The sequence below is a fragment of the Mya arenaria genome, chromosome 7 (genome assembly GCF_026914265.1).
Source record: "Mya arenaria isolate MELC-2E11 chromosome 7, ASM2691426v1".
In the NCBI taxonomy this organism is placed as follows: Eukaryota; Metazoa; Mollusca; class Bivalvia; order Myida; family Myidae; genus Mya; species Mya arenaria.
This window is the reverse complement of record NC_069128.1, coordinates 30,205,381-30,225,973: the sequence shown is the minus strand read 5'-3', so window position 1 is coordinate 30,225,973 and position 20,593 is coordinate 30,205,381. Positions and strand designations below refer to the sequence as shown.

The following is a 20,593-nucleotide window of genomic DNA, read 5'->3' as shown; positions in this document are numbered from 1 at the left end:
GGTGTCACTTTTTAATGCACTATCATGTTTACCTTATTTGACTTTAATGATCAAAACACCTAAAAACCTTTGATTTGTGTACAGATAACAAATGCCAGTGATATTTAGGAGCTATTTTAACTTGGCATAATTTTTACCACTTATCTAATGACTTATTACTAATGTTCATAAAGGCTAATATTGAATTAATCTGTACACACATCGTATGTTTCTCTTTTGGTTCGATCACTGAGATTAGATAAGTTAAACATTATTCATTAAATTTTTATTTTTTTTCCATCAGTATAAACATTATATTGTGCACCATTAAATACGTGGATTGGAAACAGGTCTTAAACTTAAGTTGAGTGACAAGTAAATCACAAGGTCATATACAAGCATTCTTTTTTATTACCAAAATAAGTGCAATTTAGGCTCATAAAGTAACGTGGTCAATGATATATACAAATACGAAATGCATACTTCTACGTTTGTTTGATTCATTATAAACTATACATGTACAACAAATTAAAAACCAACTCAACAAATTTAAATAAAAAATTAAATCAAATTTCAGATTTATAATTTGTGTCATGTCAAGAGACGTAGATCCAGATCTGCAATAAGTGTATATGGTGAAATAAGCAATATTCAAAAATGGTTTTTGTTTCCGTTATTAATATAAGCGCGATATCGAATTTCATTTACAACAAAACAAAATGTATTAGCACCAAATATCTACAAATACGTCAACTACAAAATCTATTTTTTCATTCGTATACAAAACAACAGATTTTTTTTATCGAAGTTCAAATGTACAAAACAGTTTCAACCGCTAACATGTAGTACATACCACACAAGAACGGTATATAATCGAGCATAAGGAATGTCTGACAAGGAGAATAAACATATGAATCAGGCTGTATCAAAGTCTATTTTTTCTTTGACAGCGCAAAAAGGAGTTTGCTGACATTTTGGCACCCGAATGGGCCTCCTTTAATACGCGATAAGAAGCTTTTAATATACACAAAGAATTTCTTCTTCTCAAATTAGTATGTATGAAACCCTTTTTAAAATTACATTGAATTCTGACAAGTACAGAGCATAATATTGAGTACAATGTATATCTGGCAAGGACTAATTGTATGCAAGTAGGACTATATTGTCTTCATTGACGTCTAGCCGTAGTTTCAAGAAACGACCCCGATGAAAACTTGAGTACCGAAACAAACAGCAACGCTCAACCGTTTTTTCCATTGACCAAGAGGCAGAACTCAATGTAAATCTTTGCGCATTGTCATTGAAATGATGAACATATCGGACAAAATTTATATTAAACGGGTTGTAATTAAGAGCAAAAATAAGTACCAAAATATCTCTAACAAGTTACAACTTATAGTCAACATACATTTCAAACCAAATATCTTAAATGGCCTTTGGTCTAAACAAAACCAACAACGCACCAACAACGGCAACAAAGATATGACAAAAAATAAAATGTTTTCGTGAAAACCAAAATTAGATGAGCTACAAATTAAAGAAATGTGCGTTATGTACAGTGATAGATGATTTATTCAAGGAGTGAAAGTGGAGAGGTGTTACTAGCATAACAATAAGAAGGAGAGTGTATGCTTCAGCTTACACCCCTCGAAATATGATCATAAGTCTAAATGTCACTTCTCTGGCTCCCCCCATTGGAATAGCCTGTACTGTTTGATCTTGGGCCCAAAAGCTCCGTACTTTTGGTATCGGAGTTGGATTTGCCTTTGTATCCTTCTGAACTTGTCGCAGACTTGTAAACGGATTTAGGACAGCACAGCTTCCTCCAGGCATTGCGAATCTGTAGAATAATATTCAACTTTGAGACAAAATAATTTGAGTCGCTTGATAACATATTCAGTAAAAATGCAATAACTCGAGGACGACGGGCCCTACCTAAAACCTCGAGCTATCCGACGTTTTCAGCTTTATATGAATGTATGTATACATATCTAAAATTAAATGGCACCATCTATATGAAGCTTTGGCAAACATTAAATAAAAGCAAATGTATATGAAACCGTTACAATCACACTTGCCTAATACCGAAATACACAAATGTACCTGCTTTTCCCTGAAAGTGAAGAACAAGAAGACGAAGAGTCCTTGGAAGGCGTTGAATATTGCAAACAGATAGTGGAAGACAATCCTGGTGTCATCAACAGTCATGAAACCGAAAACCCACGTCAGGCCTGGAACGTGACGAGTCATAAATAAACATATTGGAACAATACAGCTACAAATCGATTTTTTACTAGTTTTTAGACGTTAAACTAGCCAGACACAACCAATGCCGAAAACGACAGCAATCAATATAGCCGGCTTGTCTTTGAACGAAACAGGATACAGGTAAGTGCACATATTGCAGTTAATAGTTCATATGTAGTTAAGCAGCGATTTATTTTGTTTTTATTCCAACATACGCTCAATGGTGGTGATACACAAGTTACCCGAAAACACTCATATTCTTTAGACTAACTTAAATCGCACATTATCAGGTCTACCTAGAATCACAAATATGGAGACAGCAGCCTGAAAGTGCAAGAATGCCATCTTGCGTTCCGATTGGTTTGATATCATGGTATTCTTCTTTCGTCGAAACAAATTGCACATGACCAACGTAAAGACGATGAGGTTTGCAAGAATAACAACCGCTATCGGAATAATGAATGCATATAGCAGTGGATCTCCTGACAACCAGCAACTGAAAATATCAATTGGTTCAAGTTTTAACAAAAGTGAAAGGGAATTGTAGCATTTTTGAAGACATTGAAAGCAATAAACTTGATCTAATCAGTTAAAATATGCAATTTCTGATCGAAAAGGCTAAATCAAACTTACTATCCTTTTCCACCATAGTACATATCGTAATCGATAGCCAGGACTATAATAACCGGAATCAAGGGTATTCCTAAAAGAAATAAAAACACATCAGAACATAAATTTCAACCATTTTAAAATAAATAATGCTATCGCTTGCACAGTATATATTTTAAATAACTTAATGTCGGTATTATCACTTTTGAACTGTCAGTGAAACGGGAGCTCACTTTGGTTTGGTTTGCTTCCAACAACTGATTAATACTACTCAATTATATTTGTCTTTGCTCGTAGACTCGTGTTCCTCGATAACCGTTCAAAATCGGTATTCCAAATATTTATCGGTAAAACTATTTCGATGCGTCTGTTTGTGATGTATAGTCTCTCGTTTAGTGTCGTTTTGGTTCTTGCCTTGCGTCTTTTAACTGGGTTTATATTTTATCTTTATGCCTACTTGGCTTGTTACTTTGTTTCCATAGTTTTATCCTATATAATTCAATTGAAAACAATTGATTAAGCAAAAAGAGTTCTTACCCCATGCCGGTATCATCGACTTGATCATGAATTTAGGAATGTACGTCCCTAAAACTTTGACAAATCGCAGGTACTGCAAGATCCCCTCGACAAGCATCCACATGAATGATACGAGGATAAAGTAGTGAAGAAGTGCCTACAAAATATTGATTTTCAAATTAGTTTATTCTCATTTAAACATTTCCAGTTTGTTAATTGACAATTAACGCTCTTGTAAGTACGATTCAATGGAAATGGAAAAGCTAATGCTAGTATTGGAAACCGGAGTACACAGAGGACAACCCACTTAGTGGTTTTTATTTAAATGTACTCGGATAAACATGTTTATATACGATGATTTCAAAGGCACATGCAACCTGATTTGCATCATTTTCGCTCAAACGTCAATTGAAGGACGACATTCACCAAGAAACTAAGTTTAATTTTCAGCTTTAAGTTAGTGAAACATGTTTGTTAAAGACAGCTGACAATGTTGGTACCCCAAAAGTATGTTAAAAGAAATAAGGAAACTAAACTAAATAGAAAATACACATGGATACAATTATACTTTCGAGTTCACTTAGTTGAACATGTTAACCAATACATGCTTTATGAAAAAGACCCCTGGTATTCTTTAAGAATAATTTGTCGAAAGTGGCAATTAATAAGTATTACCTGTTCGAAAATATCACACGGGCAAAGCACCGTATAAAATAATATGATGTATTTGGGATTTATAAAATTAAATCAAAGCACATGTGTAAACATTTATCAAGAAGAAAAAGGCGCTTTCAAATACGAACAAGGGTTGCCAACCAATAGGTTTTGTTCAATGTCGTAAACTTCAAAATAAACAACGAAATTGTAAATTACAGCGCTAAACAATTTATCGAATGTGGTAGAATATAGTTGTAAAACTCTATTTTTATTTAAAACACGTCCAATTACGATTACGGCTTGCAAATCAAAACGGGTTATAAGTCTTAGAATTCATAGTAAACACCAACTGTGCAATATACGAGTATTTAAAATTAATCAAAAATTGCAACAACAACAATGAACAGATATGAATAAAGTAAACGAAATGTTAGGTGCAAATGGCGTATACCGAAAATATTTAAGTGAAATTACAACGTCGAAAATTAATGCAAATTTTGAAAGCTGAAAAATCGAATGGTCAATGAACAAACTTTTGTAATACCGATACCATAGCGCTCACTTAAATAGAAATATTGGTCTGGTATTAAGTTTTCTATATCATCTAAGGTATATGGTTAGAATCAGGGCTCGGACCCATACAGCAGTAATGTCTTTGGGGTTTTCAAAGATGACACCGGTAATATAGTTTTGATTCTACACAGGCAATCGACTCGAGATCGCTTCCTATATGTGTTTGTGTCTTCACAGTCGCATTTAAAACATATGAATACACTAACCTAAACGGAAGGTAAAACCCTTTAGACTTACAGCCACGGCGATGCATCCACCACGCGACTCTGTCCGCTCCACACCAACAAGGAACAATATTGCCGAGCACAGCATGGACACACTCAAGTTGATCAAGACCTGTTGACCACGACCATTGCGCAAGTGCCTGTAAAACAGTTTGTTAAGAACGGGATTGTAGAGCAAATCATGGGTGGACCCAAGTTTATGAGCAGCTACTTGCCACGACAAATGCGCACCTGCTAGAGCGTACGGTATGTTTTAACGAAACAGATTGCGGAGCAAAACAGGGGTAGAACTGCCGACGACGACAAAAATTGCGTAAATGCCAAAGCATACGTTTTTAGTTATGAATAGGATTGGACATTACAACTGCTGACTGCGACAAGTGCCCATTTATTTCAGCGTACGTTGCGTTAAAGGCATAAATTTGCGGAGCGCAACATGGACACAACAACTTCTGACCACGACAATGGCCCATTTGCTACAGCACACGTTGGGTTTTAACGAATAAGATTGCGGAGCACAATATGGACACAACAACTGCTGACCGTGACAACTGCGCTAGTACATAAGAAATATGATATTAGAGCACATCATGGACACGGTCAAGTTTATCAACCCACCAGCTGATCGCGGCTACGGCCATATTGTCTGGAAAGCTAGACACAGAGTACGGTGTTTGAAATAAACAATATATCAACAACTGCTTATCGCAATAACTGTTCAAGTTTGTTTTATAAACGGGACATAATTGTCGAACTTCATAGTTGCCTACTAACGGACGCATTAAGGAGGTCGTAAATTGTTATTATCAAATAATTGATAAGTTACTAAACAGTTCATTTTAAAGGATCATTTCATCTATTTTTGACGACTTTTGTGCTCGAGAAATAAACAATATTGATGCGAAATTTATAACGTTTTATTTTCAATCCATTAAATGATTAAGTCGACTTACTTGAAAACAATGAAGGTAAGGATGGTAAGACCGAGGCCAATTATTGATATGCTGAGTCCAACTTTTGTGATAATTCCTAATGCAAGTTTGTCAGCCTCAGAAATTTCACTGCCACCCTTAAGATCCTGAAAGAAATGGTAAAATTAAGATAACATGCAAGTCCCAGCTTCGTGCGGTCAAGATTCGAACCGGTGCAATTCTGATCCAGAGTCCGATACAATTTCCACTCGTCCATTGCCACAGAAAGTAAGAAATGGATATTATGAACCAATCAAACTACAGGGATAAGTTTAGGGCACCTTTTTGATAACGTACTGAGTCAGAGTATGAGACGCATGACCCTTATCCTTTACTGTTTAAAGGTGCACTAATACGCACAAATTAGCAGTACAAAAATTAATACAATTGTTCTAATTTACCGAAAATGAAAATAAATATAAAAAAAACAATAGGTCTTATGAAGGATACCGTGTTTAATTTGAAAGAAAGCTGCAGAAAACACGGTAGTTCTACCCTAATAGACGATCGTTGATCACTGTAAGTATTTTAGGACCAATCATTAATTCAATATTTGTGCCTTTTCAGCTATTAAATACACGGTAGCTATATCTGTTTATCATTTAAAGATTATGTTGGTGATATTGATATTGGGGAAATCTAAAGCATGTACTAAAACTCAGTTGACTTACAATTAACACCGCAAAGTTCGTGAGATGGTTACACTTGCAGATGACAATATTGTTGACTGATGACGTCATAGTACACCCTTCAGTTTTCCAACCGCCTGCGTCCTCGTTTGCAGAATAATCCCAGTAGGAGCAAACAAGGTGACTGTGGTCCTAAAGATAGAAGGTCATGCTTACTGGCTTTGATTGTTAGAAATATATTCCTTTTTACATGTAAATTTGTCTTTCAAAGACTGTTATCATGTATTAAAGCAAATATTATCTTTAAAAGTCAATTCCGGTTCCAACAGTTTTTATGAAAAATATCATTTCTAACCATTGGATATGTTTCTGTTAAAGGGTTTTACATGAAAGGGACAAGACTGTAAGATGATCCAAACATCAGACAAAAACACCATTTCCTCAAACCCAGCCTAGATTTGTCAATACGGGCTACTAGAAGGCCGATAAAACATCATTTGACACGATAAAAAGAATAAACGCAACACTCATGGTGCTGTCTCAGAGTGTTGCCGTTTAAAAATAGCGAATAATAAGAGGAACAAGAGCTGTCACAGAGACAGCGCGCTCGACTATTCCGCCGCTCTTCAGTGTAAGGATTGAAAAGTTTTGGCCAAACATGGATGGATCATTGTTTGATTAGATTTCAATGCAATTCATGATGTGCTGAGATAGTAACATAAATGTGGTTACATGGAAAATTTCAACCACATTTTTTTAAGTCTAATAATAAAGGGCAATTATTGGCAAAAAACAGTTATATATCTTGGTTATTCAATTACGCTGAGTAGTTGAATGCAATTCTATAAAGTCTCAATTCAATACATCGAGTACTTGCTTAGAAATTAACCTATGTGTGCTTGCACACAAAACCTTAACCAGAATTTCTAAGTCGAATAATAAAGGGCAATTATTTGTATTAAATGCAAAGTAGATTATCTAACTTGGTTAATTAATTAGGTTGGATGATCGAGTACGATTGTATCAAGTCTCAATGCAATACCACAATTAGTTGCAGAGATATTAACCTATGTGTGCTTGCACGCAAAACCTTAACCAGAATTTCTAAGTCGAATAATAAAGGCCTATTATTTGAATTAAATGCAAACAAGAGTTATCTAACTTGGTTAATTAAGTAGGTTGGATGGTTGAGTACCAATGTATCAAGTCTCAATGCAATAACTCAAGTAGTTGCTGAGATATTAACCTATGTGTGCTTGCACACAAAACCTTAACCAGAATTTCTAAGTCGATTAATAAAGGCATATTATTGGCATTGAATGCAAAGTAGAGTTATCAAACTTGGTTAATTAAGTTGGTTGGATGGTTGAGTACCATTGTATCAAGTCTCAATGCAATACCTCAAGTAGTTGCTGAGATATTATCCTATGTGTGCTTGCACGCTAAACCTTAACCAAGGGGTGACGCCGACGCCGACGCTGACGCTGACGCCGACGCTTGGGTGAGTAGTATAGCTCTCCATTTTCTTCGAATAGTCGAGTTAAAAATGCGTAAAAGCTGCGAAAGATACGCGTGTTGTAGGCGAGGTGAAACATCAGTATGTTAGATTAATCACGTTGTATACAATGATGCTAATTGTATGTAAAATTTGGACAAGTTTCTTTTTTCTTGCAATTGTATCATGTGTCTTGTTCCTTAGAATAAAGAGGTAAAACAAACCTCAAAAACATGAAACACGGACGTTACAGAATCATCCCCCAACTGTACAATGTTTCTGCCATTCTTTGTTAATCTGGCTGCGGCAACTTTACTGTTGATTTTGAATCTATTTCCAGCGGTTGAAAAAATGTCGGTCTTTGCATAAATGTGAAAAGTGAGTCTCGATACATTTCCTGGGAAAACAAGAAAACAAAACATTCTTAATAATACAAATACGTATATATGTTTCCCTAATACAATTTACTAGTATTGAACCATGCTTATGTTTTTGGCCTGATACTTATAACAATACTTAGGAAACTACAAGGATAAGCCCTAAAGCACAAACATTCTCTAGGTTTTTGAAATACCAAGTAATAGACTAATATTAGTAAGACTTATTAAGTATTAAATTCTAACAATCTACGTAGAATTGGAAATCCAAATATGTAATATAATATTTTTGTGTAAAACAACAATTTACCTTTGACCAAATTTTCATCAAGGTAAATAGCTGTTTCCGCAGTCGGAATATCAACATCATCCACATTTTTTATAGATGAAAGAGAGTCTTGTTCTATCATCGTAGCAGTCGTATTACTAAGATTTATTCCAATTACAAGGTCACCAAATCCATCTTGAACCCATATCTCGCTCGCAATAAAGTCTCGAATAAACTGCAAGGAGTCTTTGGTGGATAGTTGGACCTGATTCGTTAGGTCATCAACTGATAGAATAATTCTGAAAGAGGATAGCAATCCTTCACTTGACATGAGCTATTGTAAATGCCTCATTTGATTTTAAACGAATAGAAAATTTTATTGCAACATCAAACAGAAGCAAATTTGGTTAACAGAGTTAATTTGATTTTTTTCAAGGCCAAAGGTTCATAGTCACCCATAATAATATAAGCAAAATCAAAAATATTGAAAAAAGTACTTTTCTTATGAAGACAGGGTTTTGTTTATGGCCATAGATTGACCATTCGATCAGAATGAATACATTCATATTAGTGAATTCGTATTTTACTTTAACTACTGTTGTCTGCATCTGTGTTAAGGCTGTTTGGCATCAATACATTAGATATCACAAACTTCGAGGACGGAAGAACATATAAAATCCCTTTTGTGATTGATCAGCCAGTATTCAATTTAATACGTATGTTGAAATATTTAAAAAATCTCTTTTTCAATGTATGCATTTTAAAAACGACCTAATAAGAGAACACAGTTACACCCACATAAGGGGGGAGAGGGTGAACGCAAAAGAAGTAATATCAATATCTTCATGAGATTTATTCTAATTCGATGGTTACCTAATAGAACGTAAACTTATATCTCCCTCAAAATGTCTTGAATGCACCGTGTAAAGTTGGACCTGACCATTTAAAACCTTTTCGCTTCCTTTGTTTATTTTATTTTATTTTCATTTATAAAATACATTCACCTCGTACCTGTTTGCAGCGTTTGTAATTTTCTGGGCGCGGTCTATTGATTCAGGGCTGGTCCGAAGTATGTTGTTAGTAATACTAAAAACATAGTCCATCACCTGTCATATTCAAACCAGTATTAGTCCAATAACAAATAGGGCAATTATTCATTTTGTTTATATGAATGACTTTCATTTGCGTCTAGTTTTTTAAATACCTTGTAGATCGTTCAACATATTCAAATGAAACTTGGTGTTCATGTTGCCAGGGACTGTCCGCAAACGCTGAGAAAGACCCCCGCTCTGGCTGTTAATACGGGCTCTAAACCGAGCGAAGTTCGGCAGAGCCCTATTATGGTCACACATAATGTTAAGTGTAAATATTATATTTTTCGGTCTGGCTATTTTAGAAAGAAAAAAAACGAAATCTTAACGGGTTCCCCGTAAATAATCATATTCACATGCATTCACAATCGGAACACGTCGGTCATTTTCCATCGAAAACAACCTTGGATGTTTGCCGGTACAACAGTAGAAATAGTTCGTAAAATTTTAAATTATGGTATTAATTAATTGTAGTGTTCAAATGTGTGTTTTGCATATCTTAGTTTAAAGTGATTGCTAGTGAAGTATTTTATTGCATAAATAATTAAAATTCCCAAGATACAAGTTATTAACTTTAAATGCTAAATTGAAATTACTACGCGATCTACTAGCGTAGTTGAGTTTCAAGATTTCTGATATTGGAAACCGTCCATATACATCCGAGGTTTAAAGCGATGGAAATGATAGAGGAAGTACGATTGACGCATTTCAGCATCCTCGGCACCCCAGTGTATCATAACCTATATGATACCCTAGGAAAATTGGCTAGGGAAACTTCGTAAATCTTGAATATTCATGAGCATTTTCCGACCAATGAAATAGCCGGTAACAAAAAAGAAAGAATCTCCTTTGTGAAGAGCCACCGGCATATTAAACAATATCTTGCCTAAAACGATTTGTAAGCCGTGATCTTATTGGATTATTTCGAACCGATATTACATCCGTAACTTCTCGGCCATTTCCGCACCGCATGAGTTATGTCTCATGCGACCAGTCAAGCAGCTTGATTTCACCTGATTCAATATTCATGAGTACGAGAATTTTTACAGCTGATTTGCCCAGGGTATCATATAGGCTATGATACGCATGGGTGCCGAGGATGCATTTCAGAGACGCCAAGGAAACGAACATTAGCAAATACCCCGTTCGTTTCAGAAAATTTGACCATTTCAGTAGTATCTTAAATATATTGAAAAAAGGATAACCAATTATATTTCATATAACACTATTATTTGCCAGGATGCTTCAATAATGACTATCTATTCTTGTACAGCGGATCTGTGTTTCGGGTAATATGACCAGACCTTGAGCTGATGTTGAAAATGAGTTCAATTGGATAAATTTTAATGTATAAATTAAAGCAATTTAGATTATGAATAATAATAGCAATATAAAATGAATAAGTTTAAATATAAACATCACAAAGTAATTCCAACTCTGATATATTGCAATGGTTTTACGAACTATCTAACATCAACAGCGATTCTATTGTACATGTGTTTCTGTTTGTCTTTATGTTTATGTGTATGTATGTCTTTAAGTACATAAACGCTGATGAATGCAATATGTTTAAATCGACAGCGATTTTAAAATAGCTCCAATTAGGGAAACTCTCAAAAACTTGGAATAAAAAGTTACCAAAACAAAGTCTTACCTCCTCAGTATTACCAATGTCAAAGTCCAGGTAATGGTAGAGAATATCAGCTGCGTATATGATATCTGCTTCCGTTAAGTTAAGCGCTGGGTCTGTCAAATTCACGGTGTTATCCAAAATTTCCTTGAAATTTTGTTCATCAAATGTTGTCTGAAAAGCATTCAATTTATAGTTTCTTTAAGTAAATATCATCGTCTCAATGTATACAATAAGGAGGTTTTAGTAGATGGTACTTTATGCAAACAATTTAACGGATTTTAAAATAAATTTTATCGCTCAATGTATACAATTTGTAGAAGATTGAAGTAAATGTCATTATCTTAATAAAGATAGTATTTTGAAGTAAACGTCATGTCTCAATGCATGAAGTATTTTGAAGTAAACGTCATGTTTCAATGCATTCGAATAATCAGATTATTAAACAATTAAGACTCAATAAACCGTTAAGCCAATTATACACTAAAATGTACACTGTAGACGAAAAAGGCGCGATCATCATTTCAGCCAGTAAGGAATGATGAAAGATTGTAATGGTTATCAGGTGTTGTTAACTAGTTGAATAACCTCATTGTAGGGCACTATGAACCTAGGAGTGGTTTTTAGATATTCAATGCTAGTGAACTGGTTAAACACACACGTACAAACATAACGTCACTGTAGAGCACTTTATGCCTCAGATATATTTTAAGATATTGGGGCTAACGGACTGGTAAAACACGTGTACAAAAATAACGTCACTGTAGAGAAATTTATATCTCAGAGATTTCAAGGTATTTGAGCTAGATAAACATTTAAACACATGAAAAAAAATAACGTCGATGTAGTGCACTGTAATCCTGAAACATATTTTAAACCCATACACTGCTAGCGACCGGGCATATGCACAAATAACGTCGCAAAAGTGCAATTAACACCTAAGGTGTTATGTGAGGTATTCTATGCTACAGGACTGGTTACACGAATGTATAAAACAGTTGCAGTGTTTGACATTTCATACCTCAGACAGATTTTTAAGCTCTACAGTGCTAGTGGACTGGTTATAAGCAGGAACAACTTCGCAACCATCGACCAGTCTTATATTTCTCCACCTCGCTCCATCGTCATAATTTCCTCCACAATCGGCCGTCGCCAAGGCTTTGTTTTCTGAAAGAAAAAGAATTTAGAAAAGCACAGTGACCAGCTATAAGAACCAAGGAGACTAAAATAAAGTTCTACTTTTAAATTTAGGTATGAAGAAGGAAATTTGATATCGTTTCTAAAAATGTATGATGTGAACGTTCTTATACCTAACTCACATAGTATTTGTCTTCAGCCTCGATAGACGGTGTAGGCTCAAGACCAGTTATCTGCCCCCTGTAGACCAGTGTTGGCACAAGAACCCAGTTATATGCCCAGCGTAGAGAAGTGTTGGCTAAAGACCACAGTTATCTGCCCCCTGTAGACCAGTGTTGGCTAAAGACCACAGGTATCTGCCCCCCCCCCCTAAGACCAGTGTAGGCTCAATACCACAGTTATCTGCCCCCGTAGTCCACTGTTGTCTCAAGACCACAGTTATTTGACCCTCCAAGACCAGTGTAGGATCAATATCACAGTTAGTTATCTGTCCCCGTAGACCACTGTTGTCTCAAGACCCGTTATCTGCCCACCGTAGACCAGTGTTAGCTAAAGACCACAGTTATCCTCCCTTAAGACAAGTGTAGGCTCAATACCAAAGTTATCAGGCCCCGTAGACCACTGCTGTCTCAATACTACAGTGGACCAGTGTTTGCTCAAGACCAGTTATCTGCCACCATAGACCAGTGTTGGCACGGATGTTAATACAGAAAAGAGTGCTTGTGTTCAAGTATCAATACTTGAAGTTGAATGTTGAAATCAGTGACTACAAGACTAATGACAAAAGAGCAGATGGCAATTTCTATATTTACGTTTGAAAATTGATGTTTTATGGCAAAAAGCAAAAAAAAATTCACCAGTTTACCAAACAATTGAGGTCTGTTATATTGTCAGTTATTAAATATGACTGAATTTGAGGCACTGATGCCAAAAATAAGACAAAAAAAACAACACAAAAAACTAGTGAGTGCAGCTTTTAAGCGTTTGTAACGCCTTTCAGGATTGAAATTGCTTTAGAAGGCACCGCGCTACGTTGGTAATTCTTAATCGTGTCTATTGTGGTCGTTCAATCATATAAGTTGCACACCCAAATACATTCGATATACGTTTCAAAGCAATCTCGTGCTTTCAATTAGTGTTTTATTGTCACGTGATATACACACACCCTTTACTAGCAAAGTTTTACATTTCTGAAATTAAATTCGTTTAGCAGGTAATATTGAATTTGGGTGGATTGAATATCCTCACTATTAAATCCATCAAAACATCAAAAAGCTAAAACATATGATTAAAATAAATAATACGGCGTTAAGTTACCCGGGTAGCAACGTTCCCAGCTAAAAGCCTGGCTCCCAATCCGTGTTGATGGAAACGTCACTATCTTTCCATCTTGTTTTGAAACGGCAAGTGGACAAGCGACTGAAAATCCGATCAAAAATCATTATGAGTATAAACAAATATAGTTCTTAAACTTTTCTATCTCCTTCACGTAGAGGTTTAAGGCGGTATTCAAAACGCATCTTAAGTCATTTCCAAACAAACGACAAACATAAAAGTATATTTTTTTCTTGATAAGGTCAATTAAGATAATGTTTACAGAAGTAAGTAAATTTTAATTGTTATAAAAATTCAGATACTTAAATTAGGAAAGTGGCAAGTAAGGAAAAGAGACAGGGCTGGTATTCAATATTTAACTTAATTGGATCTAAGAACGATGTAGCAAATCGGATTACTTGTTGTTTATAACTGACCAATAGAGTGAATTTAGTCAGTGATGTATGACCACATGATTAACTGAAGTTGAATATTGAACACCATCCCAGGAACAAAATACAATGGAAACTACAGGGGCATGCAATGTAAACTTCAACTTAACCAAGATTAACCTATGTACAGGCACATGGGACAAGGCCAACCAATCACCAAACAACAGACAAGCAACTGCAAGACATCAAACATCCCAAATCTATCAAAAAGCGATGAATTAAAACTATTTCTCCAAAGTATTCATCAATCTACATATTGTGAACACATGTGCATATTCACAAAACATACTTATATATGTTTTTGTTTGTAAATGTTTTATTATGACAATAAGCATGTCATCCATATTCTAATAAATGTTCTGTTCTGTTCTGTTTTTGCTCGAATGATGTTTTAGTGAGAAAAAACCTACTGGTCAAATAGGTAGCTACATAATTATTAAAATACTAATAAAACCCAATAAACACACCTACATACTTTAGTGGTGATCAATATTCAACTGATGATAGTTTATAACAGACAGGTATAATTATGATCTTTAAAAATCATGTAAATTTATTCAATTTTCAAATTGTCGCCTGCAACATACACTGATTGTATATTCATATATTCAATTGTTTCATTACGACAAAAAAAAAAAAAAAAAAATTATTTATACACAGATAAAATATCAAGAGTGATATTTAAGCTATTTTTGAACTTGGGAATGTATATTTGTAAAGGCTAGTTTTTTTTTGTTATCTGTACACTTAACAGGTGCTTATTTTTGTTTTGATGGTGAAAGTCAACTGACTTAAGCATATTAACGCATTAAAATAAATAAAAATAATAAATATAAAATAATAAAAAAACCTTTAATGATGGATGTATTAAAGAGAGGTAATCAAACATGATTTTACTATGCTTATATAGCAAATTTATTGATTTCTTCTTAAATAACGTAATGCCTTTATTAACCTATATTGTTCCTATTTATATGTACAATAATATAACAGGTAAGTGTAATATGTTTGTCTTCTGCAACATACACGGATTGTGTATTAAACTGTTTTAATAAACTGTTTTCAATATGAAGGCATGGTCCCTCATTATCTACTTGTCGTAATAATAATTAACTTTACCTGTACTCCGAACTACTAAAGAATCAGGATCAAATACGAAGCTGTCAGCCTCAGTTCTTAAATGTTCCTTGACAATTTGCAATACGGTTTGTTCAAGATCGGTTGATGTATCCCTGGACACACTTGGAGCCACAAATATACGCATCTTCAGTGTGCTTGAGCTGAAACATACACTTCTAATGCTGTAGATATGAACACTTCTTGCTTTGTTAAGGCCAATAGAAAGTTTTTCGTTTCCACTTACATGTTCATTAAAAATGCATTACTATTTTTGGAAATTACGACAAAAAATCCACACTGCGGCAAAAAAGGGTCGGAGGGAAAAAAAGGGTCGGTCGGGTTAGATGAAAGGAACGTTTCTTACGTCTAAGTATGTCTCTTTACAAAGCCAACTAGAAAACGAGACATGCCACAAATAAAGAAACATCAGTCGACTAATTTTACCTGATATTTTCAATCTTTCCTCTATAATCGTTTGCTACTGTCCGCAGTGCAGGAGGCAAGTTAAACGAATTAAGCATCCCTGACGTGAACTCGTTTATATTACCAAGGTTGTTCTCATCTTTAAGGAGATTAAACTCGTGTATACTGGACATGGATATCGACATCTCCTCAAAGCCTGACGGCACGAAGTCAATGAAGGCAACATATATGTACAAGTCCGCTTCTGAAATGGAAATAATAGTGTGTTAGTATATATTTTTCAGGATATAATTATGTGTACGATTTAGTTTGAGTCAGAAACAGGTCCTGAGACGATAGGAAAATAAAGTCTATATATATTATTGTCAGTTCAAACATTTTGTCATTAAGTAACAGAAACATCAATTGGCGCCCGTATGTTTTAATACATTGTTACAACGAATTTTCAAAAGCACTCTGAAATGTATTTTTGATGCGTAAACACTGTACGGTATGTAGAATTTGGGAAAACAGTACATTTTCATTGTCGCGGTCTAGGGATAGTTAAATTTACTTTACGTCAACCAGTAGTTTATTCTAAAAAATGCCTTGTTTGTCAAGAAAGACATCGGAATTAAGATGCATGTATATGGTATAATTTTGTCTATAGTTCTCCCCAATGAAATTTTAACTATTCAAGTCCGAAATAATATATTTTGAGCGTATTTTATACCTTTTTTCTTCAATATTGACATAAAAAGTAAACATACACACCTGAACCCGCTAGTGGTTTAAACTAAACAATAAAGGCAATGAAGATCTTTATTTTGTATTATGACGGATGCAGGATTTGGGCATGTTTCCTATGTAGCTTTAATTGAACTTTAACACATCATTTCGACCAAAGGATGCACTCTCACAGTTTTTCCGTTTTGACACGTTCTTTTTTTGTCTTGGGATAAGCCATTATTTGCGTAAATATTTAACAGTCAGTCATAAGAGACTACAGACAAAAGATCAGATCGCAGATTTTCAAATTTCAGTTCGAATATTAATGTTTAATCGAGATAAAAGCGTTAATAATGCTTAATAAAAAATAAGTGTTGGCATTTACAATAGTGAATATGAAAACCTCCGATCTGACCAGCAGTCTTTTGTCACTGGTGTCAAGATATTTTCGCAAAAAATGATTGATTCTAAAGCATTTTTTATTCTTTTGTCTAAACGGTCAATCGATGAGAGTGCTGCGAAGTAGCTTTAATGCTTTAATTGAAAAATAAATCACATTGAAGGATAAATCCTTTATTTATACACATAAGATTTTTACATTACTTTGACATCTTGAATATGCTGTATAATATTTAGCTCAACCAAGTAGCTATTTGTGTACAATATTTTTGGACTTTTCTAAACGTCAACGGGCATTGTCTATGTCATTAAATGATGAATAAATCGTAACGCCTCGGCCATCTCCGGCAAGGTTCGGGATAAACATCGTAACAAATCGACCATCTCCGGCAAGCTTCAGAATAGACTATTGGATGAATGCCGAGGTGTTTCTATTAAAACTTACCCGAGTACCGGACGAGCACGGGTGTCGTTGGTTCATAAGACTGAGGAGGGTTGATATTGTACACACCAAACGTGTAGTAACCGGACGTACGCATGATGTAGCCGTAATCGACGTATATAGGGGGTTGTTCCGTGAAGAAAGGCGGAATTTCAGTGGCTAAATTTAAGAACAAATATGTTAAAATTTAATGTATATGAAATAGCAATATGTGTCTTAACATTCAATTATATACTTTCATTTTTTTTTTCAAAACGCTATTTATAAAACATGTTCTTATCAAAAACAAATAAAACATTTTAAATGAATATATACGTCATTACAATACTAATAAGAAGATATGTTAGTAACATAAGTAAAAAGTTAATTTCATATAAATTATCTATGTGTTAGTTTAGCAACAGGTAATGCTTAGGGCGTTTTGTTGATACAAAGCCAGTGTCATTCTCGGCGGTTTGGAAAGTTTTGCTTGAAGTATCAAACGAATGTTTTGTGTACAGCTCCAACGACATGGTAAAGCCTTTGCATGTAGCAATTATTTCTGTATATCTTCAATACAATGATACCGCATAACTATATAACTATAACTATTACTATAACTAACAGTTTGTTTTTAATTCAAAATGAAAGTGTTTTCGGATAGAACTAACGGACGAAACTGCCTCCGGAGAGGGTTTCAATAGTTAAAAAAAAAACAGTTTCGTTTTTCGTTACACAAACGATCAAACTAGTTTTAATTGTATTTGAAATTGTTTCACCAAATACACAGATTGAGAAACTAATATAAAACCAAAACAAGTTTATTGCCAACAAAAATGCCCCGAGGTGGTTTCGTCGGTTCGCTTGGAATATGACCTACAAATTATTTATTTTATATGTTATCAAAAAGGAGTTGTTTAAAGGCAAAATAATTGTTATATGGATTATCTAATAAAGACTGGACTAACAAAGAGGTAAATGAGAATATAACGTTCAAATAATTGATTTTATATATTATCGAAAAGTTGTTGTTTAATGGGAAAACTATGGTCATATAGAATGTTTAATGTAATACTTGTATTCATAATCAACATAACAAACATAAATAAATTTCGAGGGATACACTTTTAACAACTCACTTAATAATGCATTTATGGAAAATATTAATTTCTGATAACAAGGTAGAAACCGTGTATTTCATAACTTAAAACGCACAAATATTAAATGGATGAAGGGTCCTTAACATATTTACAGTGATCAAAGATCGTCTCATAAGATAGGATATTGTTGTTGTTTTTTATCTTTCTTTTAAACTCAATACGTTATTTTTCATAAGAGGCATTGTTTTCGATATTTATTTATCGTTTCCGTAAATTAAAACAATTGTATTATTTGTGGTACATCTTATTTGGAAATAAGAGTGCATGACTGGGCTCAATTCAGTCTAATATAATTAGTATCGTTAGCTGGAAAGGGTTGTTATATGCAGCTCCTAAATAATCAAAATGTTAGATACGACAACATGTTAGATAAACGCAAGAGCGACAGACTGAAAAATGTGGAAAACAGGGCTGGTATTCTATACTGGTCTTAACTGGATCTAAGAACGATGTAGCTAATCAGGTTGCTTGTTATTTATAACTGACCAATAGAGTGAATGAAGTCAATCATGTATGACCATAAGATTGACTTAAGTTACATATTGAATACCACCCCTGTAGACTGTTTGCGGAAAGTTTATCTTAAGACCAACTCAGTTAGCAGTAGTACAGACGAATTTTAGATGTTAGATAGATAGGCAGGTCAGAAGTTAGAACAACACAGGTAAATACTATGTTAAGCAAAGGAGTTATAGGTAGGATATACAGTGGTGGGTTGGGATAGTTACTTTCGCTTTGACGTCGTTCTCGCATGACGCCACGACGTTTTCGTGCCGGATTTCCTCTAAAATCGTCCGGTAATAGTACGTTTATGAAGTACGGTGCAAGTTTTGGATCAGATTGTGCAACGTTGATATTGGTGAAGTCAGAACCTGGATAATAATCCTGCAAATCAAAACAGCATTATATATATATATATATGTTTTGTCACGAAGTTTTACCATCAGTAAATGCGTTAACGGTGTGTACCTTTTTGGTTTGGACGCGCTCTTGTAGGATACATCGTTTTCGACGAACGGAATGATTTCGACCCCCCCCCCCCTCACGTCGTTTTCTTTCTGGTAAACGTTGATATGACGACGGGAGTGGAAACGTTACGTTCACACTGTATACCGTTGAATTCCTCTCAGATGTTTTTACCATATATTGCGCAGGGTACTGTTCCTAAGATAACTTTGATTTAACGCAGAACAAAATGCAATAGTAAACCAGGCCGCCATCCTAAATGGAATGGTGCGGGCGATATGTTACTAAATAACTGTTAAAATTACACATATTATACCCCATCTTCATAGATGAAACGATGAATACGATGAGTGACTAAATTGTTAAGAAAATTAGTTAGGAAATAAACAAGCGAGTACAATGACCAGCCCTGTATCAACAAAGTACCATAACACACGCACAAAGTGAGGAATAAACAACTTCACAATGATAAAAACTTAACTTTTTTCACTTCTTTTCTTTGTTTATAAATATTATATGATTATATGTGTGTTCACCTTGTTAGTTATGTCATTCTTGTTTTAAGATCTGCAATATAGATAATAAGATAATGACGTTATATAATAATTTAACTTATAGATGATGTTTTGTTTTAGATGAAATCATATTGATGTAATTGAACATTTTAAACACTAGTATGTAGAACATTCCCTTTATTTATGAAAATGTTTTGTGAGGTATGTTCCTGTGGTGTGCCCCGAACCACGCGCATACCATAAATGTACGGGGAAAATAAAAGGTCAACACACATAAACAACAACAACAACAAAAACTTCACAATAAAATCACACATAAAATAAAATATTCTTATTAATAAATATTGGGGCTACCGCCTTGGATGGTCATCGGAACAAGGAGTTCATTAGGGGTGTACACAAGTGTGTACATAGATAACCTTACACTTGCTCAACTATGTATAAACATGTTTCATAGTGTAACATATCGCTAAATAGCCAAGCAACTACGACCTCTTCAGTACACCATACTTATTATACTCAAGACATATGTATGTTATAAGGCCAAGGAACTACGACCTCTTCAGTACACCATATTTTTCATAATCAAGACATATGTATGTTATAAGGCCAAGCAACTACGACCCCTTCAGTACACCATATTTTTCATAATCAAGACATATGTATGTTATAAGGTCAAGGAACTACGAAATCTTCAGTACACCATATTTATA

General features: G+C 34.5%; 1 protein-coding gene across 1 annotated transcript in view; it reads right to left on the bottom strand.

Annotated features, from left to right (window-relative positions):
- Positions 1-420: 420 nt before the first annotated feature.
- LOC128241063 (uncharacterized) overlaps positions 421-20,593 on the bottom strand; it is a 35,763-nt gene continuing 15,590 nt past the window's right edge. The window contains exons 9-25 of the mRNA XM_052958046.1: positions 19,128-19,284; positions 17,264-17,419; positions 15,733-15,955; positions 15,289-15,449; positions 12,288-12,433; positions 11,291-11,440; positions 9,557-9,651; positions 8,588-8,844; positions 8,125-8,297; positions 6,448-6,597; positions 5,759-5,883; positions 4,819-4,945; positions 3,373-3,508; positions 2,860-2,929; positions 2,523-2,722; positions 2,083-2,210; positions 421-1,819 (exon numbers count right to left, since the gene is read on the bottom strand). Coding sequence (XP_052814006.1) covers positions 1,646-1,819; positions 2,083-2,210; positions 2,523-2,722; positions 2,860-2,929; positions 3,373-3,508; positions 4,819-4,945; positions 5,759-5,883; positions 6,448-6,597; positions 8,125-8,297; positions 8,588-8,844; positions 9,557-9,651; positions 11,291-11,440; positions 12,288-12,433; positions 15,289-15,449; positions 15,733-15,955; positions 17,264-17,419; positions 19,128-19,284 — 2,628 coding nt within the window. The 3' untranslated portion in view covers positions 421-1,645. The remainder of the gene's footprint in view (positions 1,820-2,082; positions 2,211-2,522; positions 2,723-2,859; positions 2,930-3,372; positions 3,509-4,818; positions 4,946-5,758; positions 5,884-6,447; positions 6,598-8,124; positions 8,298-8,587; positions 8,845-9,556; positions 9,652-11,290; positions 11,441-12,287; positions 12,434-15,288; positions 15,450-15,732; positions 15,956-17,263; positions 17,420-19,127; positions 19,285-20,593) is intronic.